This window comes from Hemitrygon akajei, chromosome 22 (genome assembly GCF_048418815.1).
Source record: "Hemitrygon akajei chromosome 22, sHemAka1.3, whole genome shotgun sequence".
In the NCBI taxonomy this organism is placed as follows: Eukaryota; Metazoa; Chordata; class Chondrichthyes; order Myliobatiformes; family Dasyatidae; genus Hemitrygon; species Hemitrygon akajei.
In genome coordinates this window covers 64,899,942-64,915,519 of record NC_133145.1, presented here as the reverse complement: position 1 = coordinate 64,915,519, position 15,578 = coordinate 64,899,942, and the positions used below count along the sequence as shown (strand labels likewise).

The 15,578-nt window shown below is 40.1% G+C and overlaps 1 protein-coding gene across 4 annotated transcripts in view; it reads right to left on the bottom strand.

Moving 5' to 3' along the window:
- Positions 1 to 15,578, bottom strand: part of spag9b (sperm associated antigen 9b) — a 288,655-nt gene that overhangs the window by 94,817 nt on the left and 178,260 nt on the right. For all 4 annotated transcript variants that reach the window (XM_073026482.1, XM_073026481.1, XM_073026483.1 and 1 more), the window contains 2 exons: positions 3,524 to 3,749; positions 739 to 838 (listed from right to left, as the gene is read on the bottom strand). In XM_073026482.1, coding sequence (XP_072882583.1) covers positions 739 to 838; positions 3,524 to 3,749 — 326 coding nt within the window. The remainder of the gene's footprint in view (positions 1 to 738; positions 839 to 3,523; positions 3,750 to 15,578) is intronic.

Here is a 15,578-nt window from a genome sequence, read left to right as displayed (position 1 = left end):
TTTGAACATGTATCCTATTTTGCATTTGTATTATTGTTTAAATCGCCATCACTTGTAAGACCATAAGACTCAAGAGCAGAATTAGGCCATTCAGCCCATCATGTCTGCTGAATCATTTAATCATGGCTGATTTGTTATCTCTCTTAACTCCATTCTCCTACCTTCATCCAGTAACATTAAGATCCTTCTCAACCTCCGCTTTAAATATACCAAATGACCCAGCCTCCACAGCCATCTGTGGCAATGAATTCCATAGATTCACTACCCTTTGGTTAAAGAAATTCCTGCTCATCTGTTCGAGATTATTGTCCTCATTTCCTTTAAGTGGTCATTGCTAACAAAGCACAGTTGCTCTGCAATTTGGTCAGCCAGTCTGTACCTGATCTTGACTATATATTGAGTGCACCAAATGCATTACACTATGCTGGAGAAGGTGCATGTAAATCTTTGCCTCATGAGGGAGGAGGAGCAAGAGCAAGTAAGACAATTGTTGTTGTCTCCAAAGGGATTTATCTTTCCAACTCACCACTGGTCACTTGCTGGAGTCTGTTCTCCCCCTAAGCCTTTCTCAGTTTTCCCAATTCTGATTTGTTTTGAGAAATTAACATGTTTTTTTTCCCCACAAAAGAGTTTCCTCCTTTTCCTAACATTTCTTTTCATTTGCACTGATCTACTTTCCTGGTTGCTCAAGTAAGACTAAAGGTTAATCAATGACATTGCGTAAAAATACACACTGACCTTGTTCCTTTGTAGCCACTAAAATCACGATCCATATCCAATTCAGGTGTTGAGTCAATGATAGCTTGAACCTCTGATTTCTCTTCATTTTCGGTCATGCCTTGAACAATATTAATGAAAACGAGCTTACAAGTCATCTTACATAAATAATTCTGTCAATCAGATTGAATACAGGATTGTTGTCATTGGTGAAAGTCAGCAAATCCATTACAAGAACACAAGTAGTCTATGCAAAACTAAACTGACTCCTAAAACAAATACCATTCTGAACTCTAAACCTCATTCTGAAAATTTCAAGGGTCTTCTCAAAGACTTCTTACAAAATATGCAATATCTCCACTGAATACTGGGAATCTGCGGCTTGTGACCTCTCAAAGGTGATGGAGGAGCATTCGAAACAGTTTTGATTATCTCAAACCTTTGTATCAGAAGCATGGAGAACCCAGCATTAATGGCAGAAGGACCGTAACCACCCATAAGCTTGCTCAATTCTCAACTCTTCTGGCACTTCCTGCCAGCTAGTGTAAGAGTCTACATGTCCCCCAGGGGCCTCATCAGTCACCTCAGAACCTACAGAACCAGAATGGAAACAAGATGTCCACAATCCTAGGGGCTACTCAAGATGAACAACATCTTCCTAACTGCACCATCTGCATCTATGGGCTCCCTTGGCAGAACATAAACTGTCTCTTAGGGGACACTGTGTTGCTTACAAATGTGCTTGAATTCATGTGAAAGAGGCTGTTTTCTCTTAGGCCTTTGTTGTTATTCAAAGAACAAGTGCTCGTAAAATCAAGGAAGTGTTTCAGATTGTAAAGCATCCAAGCATACTGGGAATCCCGTCACACAGCTTCAGATCTAATACAGTTAATGTATTAATTCAACTCTCTTGCACAATAGCATCCCATTTCAGGGGGAATATTGCAGTTTTATTTTGTTTTATTGATAAACCAAGCAGCAGAACATCACATAATCCTCAAAAGTCAGTCTACTGAGATCCCTTTTAGCACTGGTTTTGTACAACTTAGGTCCTATTTATATCTCAACAGGCCCAATCCCAATAATGACATTATGTCAATGAATGACAGTACCTAAAAGTTGCTGATTGAGTGGACGAATGAACAGATGGATAGATAGACAAGCAAGCAAAAAATATCGAGAACATGAGATAAACAGTCCTTGAAAGTGAGTCCATAGGTTGTGAGTTATCCCTTCTGGTTCAAGAGCCTGATGGTTGAAGGGTAATAACTGTTCCTGAACCTGGTGGTGTGAGTCCTGAGGCTCCTGTACCTTCTTCCTGACGGCAGCAGCAAAAAGAGAGCATCTCCTGGGTGGTGGAGGTCCCTGATGATGGATGCTGCTTTTGTGCAACAACACTCCGTGTAGATGTCCTCCGTGTGGAGAGGGCTTTACCTGTGATGGACTGGGCCGAATCTACTACTTTTTGTAGGATTTTCCATTCAAGGGCATTGGTTTTTCCATACCAATCTGTGATACAGGCAGTCAATATACTCTCCACACATATCTAAGGAAGTTTACCAAAGTTTTAGATGTAGTGCCGAGTCTTTGCAAACTCCCAAGGAAGTAGAAGTGCTGCCATGCTTTCTTCATATTTGTGTTTATGTGCTGGGCCCAGGATGGGTTCTCTAAAATTATAACACTGAGGAATTTAAATTTGCTGACCCTCTCCACCAATGAGAGCTGGCTCATGGACCTCCGGTTTCCTCCTCCTGAAGTCAATAACCAACTCCTTGGTTTTGCTGACACTGAGTGAGAGATGATGTTGAGGCACCACTCAGAATATAACAACAAGGATGTAATGCTGAGAATTTATAAAGCACTGGTCAGACTGCACTGAGTATTGTGAGCAGTTTTGGGCCACATACCTAAGAAAAGATGTGCTGACAATGGAGAGGGCCCAGAGGAGGCTCATGAGAATGATTCTGAAAGTGTTAACACATGAGGAGCATTTGATGGCTCTGGGCCTGTACTCACTGGAGTTTAGAAGAATGAAGTGGGGGGGGGGGGGGGGGGGCGGGGATTTCATTGAAATCAATCAAATATTGAAAGGCCTAGATAGAGTGGATGTGGAAAGGATGTTTCTTATAGTGGGGGAGTCTAGGACCAGAGGGCAAACCCTCAGTAAAGAGGGAATGCCTCTTTAGAATAGATATGAGAAAAAATTGCTTTACCCAGAGGGTAGTGAATTTGTGGAATTTGTTGCAGCAGATGGCTGTAGAGTCCAAGTCATTGGGTGTATTTAAAGTGGACACTGATAGGTTCAGAATTGGAATCAGTTCTTAATTAGTAAGGGCATCAAAGGTTATGGGGAGAAGGTAGAAAAATAGGTTTGAAAGGGACAATATATGATGGAATGGCAGCACAGATTCATTGGGCTGAATGGCCTTATTCTTCTTCTGTGTCTTATGGTCTTTGTAGATATTAAGATTATACTGCAGGAAAGTGACAATAATGTAAGAGATTAGCCACAATATAATACAATGGTAGTGCAGGCATAAACGGTCATAAAAACCTACACCTCAGTCTATTTCTTCTGTTCTTAAAAAGTTACTGCTGCTCAAATTCATTCCTCTATACAAGGGAAATCTTAGACATGCAACCTATCAGCTTTCTGAAAAGCATTACTGAGCTAGGAAAGATTAAAAACAACTGAACACAAGGGAACACTCTGAAGAGGAAAACATTGGGGAAATAATTCCAACTTTTTCAATTCCTGCAGCAAAATTTTTGTTAGAACAAGACTTGTTTAGTGTCAGGTACCTACCAACTGCTAGCGTTCTTGTGTCCTGCTGAACTTGCACATCAATATTTTTCCTGTTATCTGGTTTTCTACTAGCTTGGTTCAAGTTTTTGAATAGTCCTTCGGTCTCCAGGCTTTCCTTTCTTGGAGGTGTTGAATCACCCATGGCAGAGTCAGGCAGAGCAGATATGGGAGTGTTGGGTTTTGTTGGTACCAAGCTGGATGCCTGGCTAGCATCTGAGAGTTCATCCTAAAATGGAAATAGAAAATTGCAAATTAAATATAAATATGAAGAGGTAAAAGATAAAAACAAGTTTATTTTAGAACTTTGAGAGATTGAATGGTGTTGGCTTTCAGAGAGACCTGGGTATCATTGTACATGAAATAGTCAAGGTAAACATGAAAGATCAGAAAGCAATTAGCAAGACAAATGGTATGTTGGTGTTTATTGTTAGAGGAATTGAGAATCAAAATCAGGTTTTGTATAACTGATGTATGCTTGTTGCTAGTGGCAATCATCAAAACACACCAAATAAATTAGATAAATCACTTAACTCTAACCTTTCTATTTAGAAAAACCTTATACTTTGCTTGCCGCACCCTGTTGTATCCAGGATTATCAGAGGAAAAATAATGGAAAGTTTGGGAAAAATAAAGCAGAGCTAATAAAAGCCCCTCAGGAATGGGAAAGGATCAGAAGCTCCAAAGAAGGCAGATGCAGCAACAATGAGGAATTAGCTTAATGATGACAGCTCCTCGTTAGGTTACAGCAGGGCTCCATTCCTGTGAACTATTGGTAGAACATAGAAAATCTACAGCACATTACAGGCTCTCCTGGGCCACAATGTTGTGCCGACCATATAACCTACTCCGGAAGCTGCCTAGTGCTTCCCTACTGCAGCCATCTATTTTTCTAAGCTCCATGTACCCCAAATAATCCGCATCAATCTACATGTTGGAACCAAAATTTCACATGGCAGATGATACCTGCAGGCTCACAAACACATCCCACCAGTCTCCCAAATGCTTAAAGTGGGCTGTACATTAAGTCGGGCATTCTTAAGCTGGGGAGAACCTGTATACTCAAAGTATAAGATTAGCTTTATTTATCACATATATATGGAATATAAATTATCATGCAATACAGTCCAAGGATATGCTTGGGACAGCCCACAAGTGTCACCATGCTTCCTGTGTCAAAATAGCATGTCCACAATTTACTAACCCTAACCCGCACGTCTTTGGAATGTGGGAGGAAACTGGAGCACCTGGAGGAAATCCACAGTCACAGGGACATACCAACTCCTTACAGACTGAAGCAGGAGATGAATCCTGATGCCTGCCACTTACAGCATTACGCTAACCACTATGCTACTATACTGCCCCTGAAAAACAGCAGAATGTTACACTGTTCAAAGAACTAACCAGTTTTAGAGCTGAGCGAGGCATAATACATTTAATTTGTTTTATGATAAATAGATTTGAGGCATTTATAAAATTAACATCTGTATGACAAACACAGGAGATTCTGCAGAGCAACATGCAGAAAATGCTGGTGGAACTCCGCAAATCAGGCAGTATCCATAGAGGGGAATAAACAGTGAATGTTTCAGGCCCAGGCCCTTCATCGTGACTGGATGGGAAGGGCGAAAAAGCCAGAATAAGGAGGTGGAGGGAGAAGTATATGAAGGCATACCGGCTGTGTGGTGGGAAAAGCACAAAAGCGCCTCTTTCACCTTAGACGGTTGAAGAAGTTTGGTATGGGCCCCCAAATCCTAATGTATATGAAGGATGTAAGGACTGAAGTCAATTCAATTCAATTCAATTCATACATTTGAAGCAGAATTCTGGCAACTTGCAGCAGGATGGGAATGTGGCGCAACATGGGCACATATCTTGAGAACCTTGTCTGAAACTTTTCTATCAATCTGACAGGTCCCTGAATGCCAACAGGAAACTCATAATGACTTCTATCATCAGATGGGATGAAACAGGGGCATCCAATCCCTCCTGATTTATTTCAGCAAGTAATAGAAAAAGTAAAGACTTTTGCAATACAAGCTGATGGTGTAACAATTGATAGTATTTTTAAAAGTGTATTTTGCTTCACCAGCCCACATTGAATCAAACTCTGTGCTGTTTACAAAGCTACTCCTCCAAACATTGTCGACTGAGTGTCCTCCACACGTGCCTTGAAATAACTTAAATTCTCAGAGGGATTATCACAGTTTTAAAAAAAATTGAAGCCATGTTACAATTACAAGCCTTGCAGCGCCCATATGTGTTTGGTTCTGAATATATGAGCCAATTTAAAACACTTCAATATTGTTTCAGCTATTGCTACATTATCTCCCACACCAACTTGCTCTCATTTAATAGCTCAAAACTATTTATTATTCAGTAGCAACACACAAAGAAGCTGGAGGAAATCAGCGGGGTCAGGTAGCATCAGTGACTGGAAGTGACAGTCAATATTTCAAAGTTCAAAAAAAAGTTCAAAGTAAATTTATTGTCAAAGTACATATATGTCTGCTCTGAGATTCAGTTTTTACAGGCATTCACCATAGAACAAAGAAATAAAATAGAATCAATGAAAAACTACACACAAAGACTGACAAACAACCAAAGTGCAAAAGATGACAAACTATGTTAATACAAGAAAACCAAATAAAATAGATAGATAGATAGATAGATATTGAGAACATGAGTTGTAGAGGTTGTTGTTGTGGCACCATTCAACCAGATTTTTAATCTCCCACCTTTCTGAGTAATCTGGATTGTAGAGAAAGAGGGGAAGGCAGCCAGAATGAAAAGGAGAGGAGGAGTGCAGCAAGAGCTGGTAGGTGACAGACAGATTCAGACGAGGGGTTGAAAAGCAGGTAAAGGCTGAGGGAAGGGGAAGGGGAAAGAATTTTGCTCCACTGCTTTCCCTCACATTTTTTATACTCTCCCCTCTCTTCCAGTCCCAACAAAGGGTCTTGACCCAAAACATCGACTGCTCATTTCCCTCCTTAGAGGCAGCCTGATTTGACTATTGCCACAGTAGGTCTGCAGCAGACGCAATCTCAATTACCCTTCACATGGTCTTAGATCAGCCCCAGACAATGCAAACACCTAAGTCAGGATGCTGTTCATTGACTATAGCTCAGCGCTTAACACCATCATTCCTACAGTTCTGGTCAATAAGCTACGGAACCTAGGACTCTGTAGCTCCCTCTGCAATTGGATCCTCAATTTCCTAACTGGAAGATCACAATCTATTTGGATTAGTATTAATAACTCCTCCTTGCTGATGATGAACACTGGCGCACCTCAGGGGTGTGTGGTTAGCCCACTGCTCTACTCTCTCTATACGCCTGTGTGGCTAAGCATAGCTCAAATGCCATCCATAAATTTACTAACGATTGTTGGCGTGGAAGGTCATGTTTGACAAATCTTACTGAATTTTTTGAAGACGTTACTAGGAAAGTTGACGAGGGTAAAGCAGTGGATGTTGTCTATGTGGGCTTCAGTAAGGCCTTTGACAAGGTTCCGCACGGAAGGTTAGTTAGGAAGGTTCAATCGTTAGGTATTAATATTGAAGTAGTAAAATGAATTCAACAGTGGCTGGATGGGAGATGCCAGAGAGTAGTGGTGGATAACTGTCAGGTTGGAGGCCGGTGACTAGTGGTGTGCCTCAGGGATCTGTACTGGGTCCAACGTTGCTTGTCATATACATTAATGATCTGGATGATGGGGTAGTAAACTGGATTAATATGTATGGAGATGATACTAAGATAGGTGGCATTGTAGATAATGAAGTAGGTTTTCAAAGCTTGCAGAGAGATTTAGGCCAGTTAGAAGAGTGGGCTGAACGATGGCAGATGGAGTTTAATGCTGATAAGTGTGAGATGCTACATTTTGGTAGGAATAATCCAAATAGGACATACATGGTAAATGGTAGGGCACTGAAGAATGCAGTAGAACTGTGTGATCTAGGAATAATGGTGCATAGTTCCCTGAAGGTGGAATCTCATGTGGATAGGGTGGTGAAGAAAGCTTTTGGTATGTTGGCCTTTATAAATCAGAGCATTGAGTCTAGGAGTCGGGATGTAATGTTAAAATTGTACAAGGCATTGGTGAGGCCAAATTTGGAGTACTGTATTGTGTACAGTTCTGGTCACCGAATTATAGGAAAGATGTCAACAAAATAGAGAGAGTACAGAGGAGATTTACTAGAATGTTACCTGGGTTTCAGCACCTAAGTTACAGAGAAAGGTTGAACAAGTTAGGTCTTTATCACTTGGAGCGTAAAAAGTTAAGGGGGGACTTGATAGAGGTATTTAAAATTATGAGGGGGATAGACAGAGTTGACGTGGATAGGCTTTTTCCATTGAGAGTAGGGGAGATTCAAACAAGAGGACATGAGTTGAGAGTTAAGGGGCAAAAGTTTAGGGGTAACACGAGGGGGAACTTCTTTACTCAGAGAGTGGTAGTTGTGTGGAACGAGCTTCCAGTAGAAGTGGTAGAGGCAGATTCGATTTTGTCATTTAAAAAAAAATTGGATAGGTATATGGACGGGAAAGGAACGGAGGGTTAAGGGCTGAGTGCAGGTAGGTGGGACTAGGTGAGAGTAAGCGTTCGGCACGGACTAGAAGGACTGAGATGGCCTGTTTCTGTGCTGTAATTGTTATATGGTTATATTGTTGGCAGAATCTCAGGTGGAGACGAGTGGGTGTATAGGAGTGAGATATACCAGCTAGTTGAGTGGTGTCCCAGGCAAAACTTTGCACTCAGCACCAATAAGACCAAAGAGCTGATTGTGGACTTCAGAAAAGGTAGGGTGAGGGATCACGAGCCAATCCTCATAGAGGAATCAGAGGTATAGAGAGTGAGCAATTTCAAGCTCCTGGGTGTCAAAATCTCTGAGGATCTAACCTGGTCCCAACATATCGATGCAGCTATAAAGAAGGCAAGAGAGTGACTATTTGATTTGTGAGATTGAGATTTGATTTGTCACCTAAGACACTTGAAAACTTATACAGGTGTACCATGGAGAGCATTCTGACAGACCTCATCACTGTCTGGTATGGGGGAGTGGGGCTACTGCACAGGATCAAAAGAAGCTACAGAAAATTGTAAAATTAGTCAGCTCCATCTTGGGTACTAGCCTTCATAGTATCCAAGCAGCGGTGTCCATCATTGAGGATCCCCAGCACCCAGGGCATGCCTTTCTCTCATTTTCACCATCAGGTGGGAGGTACAGAAGCCTGAAGATAAACACTCAGTGATTCAGGAACAGCTTCTTCCCCTCTGACATCGATTCCTAAATGGACATTGAACCCATGAACACTACCTCAATTTTATTATTTCTGTTTTTACACTATTTTTAATTTAACTATTTAATATGCATATATATATATATATTTACTGTAATTGATTTACTTGTTTATTTTTTCCTATATTATTATGTACTGCTACTAAATTAACACATTTCATGACATGTGCTGATGATATTAAACTTGATTCTGATTCACTAAGTTCCTCCAGTTTCTTTATGTGTTGATCCAGCTTTCCAGCATCTGCAGCCTTTTTATGTCTCATTATTTTTCAGTAGGTAGTGTTTCTGGGTTCCCTAAATCAGTACATTTATCATTTAGCTGCAAGAAAAACTGACCTTCAGATGGATTTCCCACTGGTTCAAGAGCTTACCCAACAGTATTCTCCTGATGTCTCCCATAGCAACCAAGCTCCCAAAGGCCAGGCTGGAAAGTTTTGTAAAAGAAATAATTGCCAGTAACCGCAGCAACAGAACTAATTGAAAAGCGAAAGCTTCATTCACAGTTTTTAATCTCCTCAGCGTTGATTTTTTCCAAAACTATTTACTCACGTTCTTTTAAAAAGATCTTTTTTTTTAAAGACTAGCTTTATTTGCCACATGTACATTGGAACATCAAATCATAGAGTAAAAATGTGTCATTTGCGTCAATGATGCACAGAGTCTGAGGATATGCTGGGCAGCCAGCAAGTGTTGACACACTTCTGGCACTAACATAACATGCCCACAGCTTACTAATCCTGACCTGTACACCTTTGGAAAGTGAGAGGAAAAGGGAGCACCCGGTGGAAACCCATATAGTTAAGGAGAGAACTTCCTATTTCCTACTCAAACACAAAATATATTACTGCCTCACAAAATGCTGGAAGAACTCAGCAGGACAGGCAGCATCTATCGAAAAGCGTAAGCGTACAGTTGATGTTTTGGGCCGAGATCCTTCAGCAGGACCTTCTGAAGGGTTTTGGCTTGAAATGTCAACAGTTTACTCTTTTCCACAGATGCTTCCTGCCCTGCTGAGTTCCTCCAGGATTTTGTGTGTGTTGCTTGGATGTCCAGCATCTGCAGATTTTCTCTTGTTTGTGATACCTTACTGCCTACAATCTCCTCCTCCTTTACAGTCTACATGTTTTCAACTCAAGGGCTGGAAATCACTTAGCCACCACTTTCCATTTTATAAACTCAAATGGGAATGTCAGCATGAAGTTCAGATTGTTTTATTCTGCTAACCTGTTTGAAATGAATGGAGAGAGGTGCATAATTAGGTTTATTTAAATACTGAACAGTCATCCAGGAATGCTAAGATCGAATGGGGTTTCGGCAGTCTTCACTGTACAAAGCAAAGGGTATCTTTGGACAACAATTTTTTTCCCCATTGGCCTTGAAGGAGAATTGTTTCTTGCTCCAATCCCATAAAATTTTATTCTCATTGTCATGACTTGTTCCTGTGCGTTGACACAACCAGCTCAGTCAGCAATGGAGAAAAATAAACTCATGAAATTATGCAGTACGCAAGGTCAGAATCAGAATCAGTTTTATTATCACTGACATACACTACATTAAAAAATTAAGTTACAATATGAAATATAAAATAGTTGTGTCTGTTACCCAGACATTTTTTTGAGCAAACTCTATAATTAGCCCCCTTCAATATGCATGTATAAGAAAAGGACAGAATCCACCACTGCATATTCTAATAGTGTAATTCATAATGTAAGCATAACATAACTGTTTAAAAAATCAGGTTAGCACTGAATGGCTGATTAGCCAAATTCATTCAGAAAAGCACTAAAAACATGGCTGGGGGAAGGAAATGAAATATAAACACTTGGGCAATACAGCTCTAAGCATAGTCTCAAAGGTTTGTCTTGAAAACATGTTTTCTTGACTTTGGAAGCATTTAGAGAAAAATGCTGAAAGAAGATAGCATATTTAATATAAATAAAAGCAGTGATAGAAGAACAGACAACAAAATAATAAAGCAATAAGTAATTATAATTTAGTTGTGATTTGTAAGATTTGAAATCTGGTTAATAATCAATTGAAAACAACATTTAAGTTATAACTTGGTCTAGTTGGGGCTCCTAACTGTGTTTAACAATTAAACAAATGTATGAATTTACAGTGCACTATGGCTCCCATCACCAGGTCCTGCAACTCGGTGCACAATTACTTTTATGCTGTAGATGAAAATTAGCAGGAAACAGCCAGAACAAAGAAATTTATTTTTCTGGAGAAAGGGACCAAGAGAAAAGTGAACTCTTATTCTTCAAAATATATTTCTGACAGTTTTAGTTCTAACTTATTATTGAATTATTATGAACCATGACAACAGTTGATAGGAATGACAAAAGATCACATAATGATTTGAACTTCAATGCTCACAATACACAATCACAAACCTATTACTGCACACTCCCCTCATACATTCGGATCACTTGGGAAAACTGACCTTTCTTTACAAAAGGGAGGGAGTGCATTCTGCTATAATGAATGCTTTCAGCACTCAGAATCAGAATCAATCTAAAATTAAGGTTAAAAATATGTGGTCAAGGTTCCAGGCTTTTTAAGAATAGAACCATAGAATATTTCAGCACAGAAACAGGCCTTTTGGCCCTTCTTGGCTGTGCCAAATCATTTTTCTGTCTAGTCCCACTGACCTGCACCTGGACCATTTCCCTCCGTACACCTCTCATCCATGTACCTGTCCAAGTTTTTCTTAAGTGTTAAAAGTGAGCCCGCATTTACCACTTCATCTGGCAGCTTATTCCACACTCCCACCACTCTCTGTGTGAAGACCCCCCCCCCCACAATGTTCCCTTTAAACTTTCCCCCTTCACCCTCAACCCATGTCCTCTGGTTTTTTTCTCCCCTAGCCTGTGGAAAAAGCCTGCTTGCATTCACTCTATCTATACCCATCATAATTTTATATACCTCTATCAAATCTCCCCTCATTCTTCTAAGCTCCAGGGAATAAAGTCCTAACCTATTCAACCTTTCACTGCAACTCAGTTTCTCAAGTCCCGGCAACATCCTTGTAAACCTTCTCTGCACTCTTTCAATCTTATTAATATCCTTCCTGTAATTCAGTGACCAAAACTGCACACAATACTCCAATTTCAGCCTCACCAATGCCTTATACAACCTCACCATAACATTCCGACTCTTATACTCAATACTTTGATTTATAAAGGCCAATATCCCAAAAGCTCTCTTTACAAACCCTATCTACCTGTGATGCCACTTTTAGGGAATTTTGTATCTGTATTCACAGATCCCTCTGTTCTACTGCACTCCTCAGTGCCCTACCATTTACCTTGTATGTTCTACCTTGGTTTGTCCTTCCAAAGTGCAATACCTCACACTTGTCTGTATTAAACTCCATCTGCCATTCTTTAGCCCATTTTTCCAGCTGGTCCAAATCCCTCTGCAAGCTTTGAAAACCTTCCTTACTGTCCACTAGACCTCCAATCTTTGTATCATCAGCAAATTTGCTGACCAATTTACCACATTATCATCCAGATAATTGATAGATGACAAATAACAATGGACCCAGCACTGATCCCTGTGGCACACCACTAGTCACAGGCCTCCACTCAGAGAAGCAATCCTCCACTACCACTCTCTGACTTCTCCCACTGAGCCAATGTCTAATCCAATTTACTACCTCACCATGTATACCTAGCGAATGAATCTTCCTAACTAACCTCCCATGCCGAGGTGACAAGAAAATAGAAGATGACAAGAAAAGAATCACAGAAGGCTATATGATCCCTGTAATCTTACTTTTGTAAAATAATTTAATTAGTTCTCTCAAACTTAAGTGCACAGGGCCCAATAATAATCTCATTTTATATTTTTTTAAATCCATTATCCCAGAATTTAGTGTACCTCCATACTAGAAACAGGATCTGAATTCCCTAGATTTGTTACTGTTGTGTTCTAATGCTGACCAACTATTAATTACCTACGTAAATATTGAAGTTTCATATATATAAGTAAACAGTAAAAGGGTCATGCATGGAAGTGTGGGGCTTATTCAGGACAACAACAGCATCTTGCAAATGTGAGGATGTTTAAGTTCTAAATAAGCACTTTGCATTTGCTTTCACCAGGGAAGAGAGTGTTTCTAAAGTGGCTGGGACCCCAGACATATTAAAAATTGACAGCAGAGATGTATTTTATAAAACCGCTTGAACTAAGACAAGTCACCAGGATTGGTTGCAACACATTCTAGGATTGTGAAGGAAACACAGAAAATAAAACACAGGGACACTGACCAGAATCCTTTAATGCTCTTCATGTATGGAGAAGAAGCCAGAACTCTGTAAATGGCAAAATTATTCCTTGTTCAAAAATTGGATTAAGGATGAACAACTACAGGCCAGTTAGTTTAACTTCAGTGGTGGGAAAACATTTAGAAACACTGATTTGGGACAAAATCATTTGATACCTGGAGGAAAATGCTTTAATCATGGATTCATTCAGGGCAAATGGATTACATGGATATAGGGTTGGCAAAGTACCTGAGTGTTGCTGAATGGCTGTTTTCTCAGAAATGGAGGAAGGTAAATGTGGCATTCCCCAAGGGTCATTAGTTTTCTTTTGGCCTATCTTAATGATTTAGGCTTAAGGATACAAGTCATAATTACTACACTTACAAAAGACGACAAGTTCTGACAGCATAGTGATAAATTGTAGCAGGATATCAATATGTTGGTGAAATGGAAGTATAATGATGAAGTTATAATAATGAATATATGATGAAGTTTAATGTAAAGATCTGCAAGGTAATGGATTTTGCCAAGATAAGTGAAGAGAGGCAATATTAGAACAAAGGATATAGTTCCAAAGGGGGTGCAGGGGTCATGGGAAAGCTGCTGGGCAAGTTGAAGTGGTATACATAATTCTGGGCTTTACAGGTAGAGTATAAAATCAGGTAAATCACAAGACCATAAGCCTATAAGATATAGGAGCAGTATTAGGCCATTTGGCTCATCAAGTCTGCTCTGCCATTTCATCATGGCTGATCCATTTTCCATTTCAGCCCCAATCTCCTGCCTTCTCCCCATATCCCTTCATGCCCTGACTAATCAATAATCTATCAATCTCTGCCTTAAACATACCTAATGCCTTGGCCTCCATAGCTGCTTGTGGCAATGAATTCCATAGATTCACCACTTTCTGGCAAAATAAATTCCTCCTCCTCTCTGTTCTAAATGGACACCCCTCTATCCTGAGGCTGTGTCATCTGGTCTTAGACTCTCCTACCATAGGAAACATCCTCTCCGCGTCCATTCTATCAAGACCTTTCAACATTCGATAGGTTTCACTGAGGCCACCCCTCATTCTTCTGAGCCCTGAGTCATCAAAAGCTCCTCGTATGACAAGACATTCAATCCCAGAATCATTTTTATTAATGTCAGTACATCCTTTCTGAGATAAGGGTCAGAATTCTCCAAGTGAGGCCTCACCAATGCTTTATAAAGCCTCAACATTACATCCTTGCTTTTATATCTTAGTCCTCTCAAAATGAATGCTAACATTGTATTTGCCTTCCTCACAACAGACTCAACCTGCAGATTAACTTATAGAGGACCCTGAACAAGGAGTCACAAGTCCATTTACGTCTCAGATTTTTGAATTTTCTCCATTTAGAAAACAGTCTACACTTTTATTTCTTCTGCCAAAGTGAATGAGCATACACTTCCTGGCACTGCATTCCACCTGCCATTTCTTTACCTATTCTCCTAATCTGTCTAAGTCCTTCTGCAACCTCTCTGCTTCCTCAAAACTACCAGCCCCTCCACCTATCTTCATATTGTCCGCAAACTTGTCCACAAAGCCATCAATGCCGTCATCCAAATCATGCTGAATATAAAATAACTGGGTGTGCCTCAACAGGAGCAGTATGTTAATATCTGGTTACCTCAATCTGGAAATAATGTGAAGATATCAGGGAGAGTCTAGGAAAGATTTTTGAGAATAAATATAATCATATATACCAGAGACCAAGAATACAAGAGAGGCTGGTACTGTTTCCTTTGGAGAAAGAAGAGGGAAGATTGATAACAGCACATAAAATCACAGAGTATATATAGAATACTCTCCGCCTGGAGCAGGAGTCAAGTTCCAGAGGTCACAGATTTTAAAAAAACTAAAGGGAAAGAGAATTAATAGTGAGAAGAAGAAGAAAAATGACCTCTACATAATGCAGCAGATGATTGTTATCTGGAGTGCTCATGAAAATGTGAAGCAGACTGGTTCAAAATCGTAATCAAGTTTATTATCATTGGCATATGTCATGCAATTATTGTTTTGCAGCAGAGATAACAGCGTAATACATAAAAATATTACTATAAGTTACAATAAGAAATATATAAAAAATAAATAGGTAATGCAAAAAGACAGGAAAATAGTGAGGTGATGTTCATGGCCCTTCAGAAATTTGATGGCAGAGGGAATGAGGCTCATTGACTACACCCGAGTACAGTCCTGTACCTCCTCCCTGGTGGTAGTAATGAGAAGAGAACATGTCCAAGATGATGAAGTTCCTTCACGATGGATGTTGCCTTCTTGGGGCAACACCATTTGAAGGTGTCCTCGATGGTGGGGAGGCTAGAGCCCATGATGCCACTGTGGGTTTCAAGATAGAAATGGATAAATGTATGGTGAAGAAAAATCTATGGAGCATGTGGAGAAGATAGTATGGATGGAACTCTGGTGCAGAGATGGTAATGGACTCTTTCTGTGCTATAATCATTG